The following is a 1748-nucleotide window of genomic DNA, read 5'->3' on the forward strand; positions in this document are numbered from 1 at the left end:
CTGCCCCGAGCCTGCCCTCACCCTGCCCCGAGCCTGCCCTCACCCTGCCCCGGCACTGCCTCACCTGCGCTGAACCCCCGGCCCGGGGGGAAACAGGGATGGGCAAGGGGCGCCAGAGATGGGCAAGGGGTGCTGGCAAGGACAGGGGTGCCAGGGACGGACAAGAGAGGCCACCAAGGGCAAGGGGTGCAAGGGAGAGCAAGAGGTGCTGGCAAAACCAGGAGGTGCCAGGGAGAGCAAGAGGTGCTGGCAAAACCAGGAGGTGCCAGGGAAGGGCAGGGGTGCCAAGGCAGGAAGGACAGGGGGTGCTGGCAAGGGCAGGGGTGCCAGGGCAGAGCGGTGGATACCAGGGAAGGACAGGGCGTGCTGACAGAGGCAGGGGATGCCAGGGGAGGACAGGGGTGCCAGGGAGGAGCAGGGGATGCTGACAAGAACAGGAGGTGCTGGCAAAAAACGGGGGCGGGGAAGGGGATGTCAGGTCAGGACAAGAGCTGCCACCAAGGGCAGGGGGTGTTTGGGATGGGCAAGGGGTGCCAACCCCCAGCGTCCAGCCCTCCCCACGCACCCCCAGCCCCCCCGGGCCGTGTCCCCTGTCCCCGGGCATGGCAGGTGCCCGCAGACCCCTCCCCAAAGGCAGCCCGACCCGGCCCCCCCGGCTGCCCGGCGCTGTAACAGCAGCCGCGGCCGTAACACAATCCCCGGCTCCGGTTCCCAGCTCCGGGCGCTGCGCTGGGAACGCCAGGACGGGCTGGGAGCAGCGGGATCGGGGCTGAGCTGTCCCCAGGCAGGGACAGACCCTCGAGCGTGGCCATCCCCCCCGAGCAGGTGCCGCAGGGCTGAGGCTGAGCCACCATGAAGAGCCTGAAGGCCAGGTTCAAGAAGGCGGATGTGAGTGCCATCCCTGGGAACGTGGGGACACGGGGACCTGCCCCGGGGTGTTCACAGGGACATGAGGACCTGGGGATTTCCCCCACGATGCCCCCAGCGTCACAGGGACACGGGGACCTGCCCTGGGACGCGGGGTGGTCGCTCACCACAAGGCCAGCAGCCCCATGGAGGTTGGCATTGCCACCCTGTCTGGTGGGATTGAGCCCCCAGTGCACCCCCAGTGCTCCCAGAGCCATCGTTGGGAGTGGGGCAGAGCAAAGGAGAGGGAAGCGGGTCCCAGGTCCCCCTCCCTGTCCCCTTCCTGGCGACAAGTGCCGGTTTGCCAGCTGCCACAGCCCGTGGAACCCGCCTGTCGATGCTCCTCAATTATTCAGCATCAGCCTGGCGCGGGGCCACAGAGGGCAAAGGGGGACAGCGCCGTTCCCAGTGCACTGGGGGGGACAGGGTTGGGGACATGGGGACATGGGGACATGGTTGAAGCCCCTCACCTTGAGTCTAGGGGACCCCCCTGCTCGGGGTGCTCTGTGCCTCAGTTTCCCCACATTGCCCTGGACACATCCCCGAGAGGCTCCCGATGTCCTGCTGCCACCGGGACTGCCTGGACAGTGCTTGGGGACCCTCTGCGTTTTGGGGGTCCTCCCTGAAGGGTGCTTGGGAGCGGCCGTGAGGTGCAGGCGGGGGGTTCTGCCCCTCCCTTGGCCCCAGGGCAGGGCAGGGCAGGGGGTCCCAGGTCCCCTCCTCGGGGACAGGATGTGGCTGGCAGGAGGATGCTCGGCCCTGGTTTGGGGGTGCTTTTGAGCACGAGGTGGGACAGCTGCCCCCGCCAGCCCCTCCCACTGTAACTGCGACCAGTCTGGGCG

At 68.4% G+C, this 1748-nt stretch overlaps 1 protein-coding gene across 1 annotated transcript in view; it reads left to right on the top strand.

The window, feature by feature from the left end:
• The first annotated feature begins 665 nt into the window (after positions 1–665).
• The window catches only part of ANKRD24 (ankyrin repeat domain 24), a 7528-nt gene continuing 6445 nt past the window's right edge, over positions 666–1748 (top strand). The window contains exon 1 of the mRNA XM_017742463.1: positions 666–888. Within this exon, the coding sequence (XP_017597952.1) occupies positions 853–888 (36 nt within the window). The 5' untranslated portion in view covers positions 666–852. The remainder of the gene's footprint in view (positions 889–1748) is intronic.

Source organism: Corvus brachyrhynchos, unplaced genomic scaffold (assembly GCF_000691975.1).
Source record: "Corvus brachyrhynchos isolate BGI_N302 unplaced genomic scaffold, ASM69197v1 scaffold158, whole genome shotgun sequence".
Lineage (NCBI taxonomy): Eukaryota > Metazoa > Chordata > Aves > Passeriformes > Corvidae > Corvus > Corvus brachyrhynchos.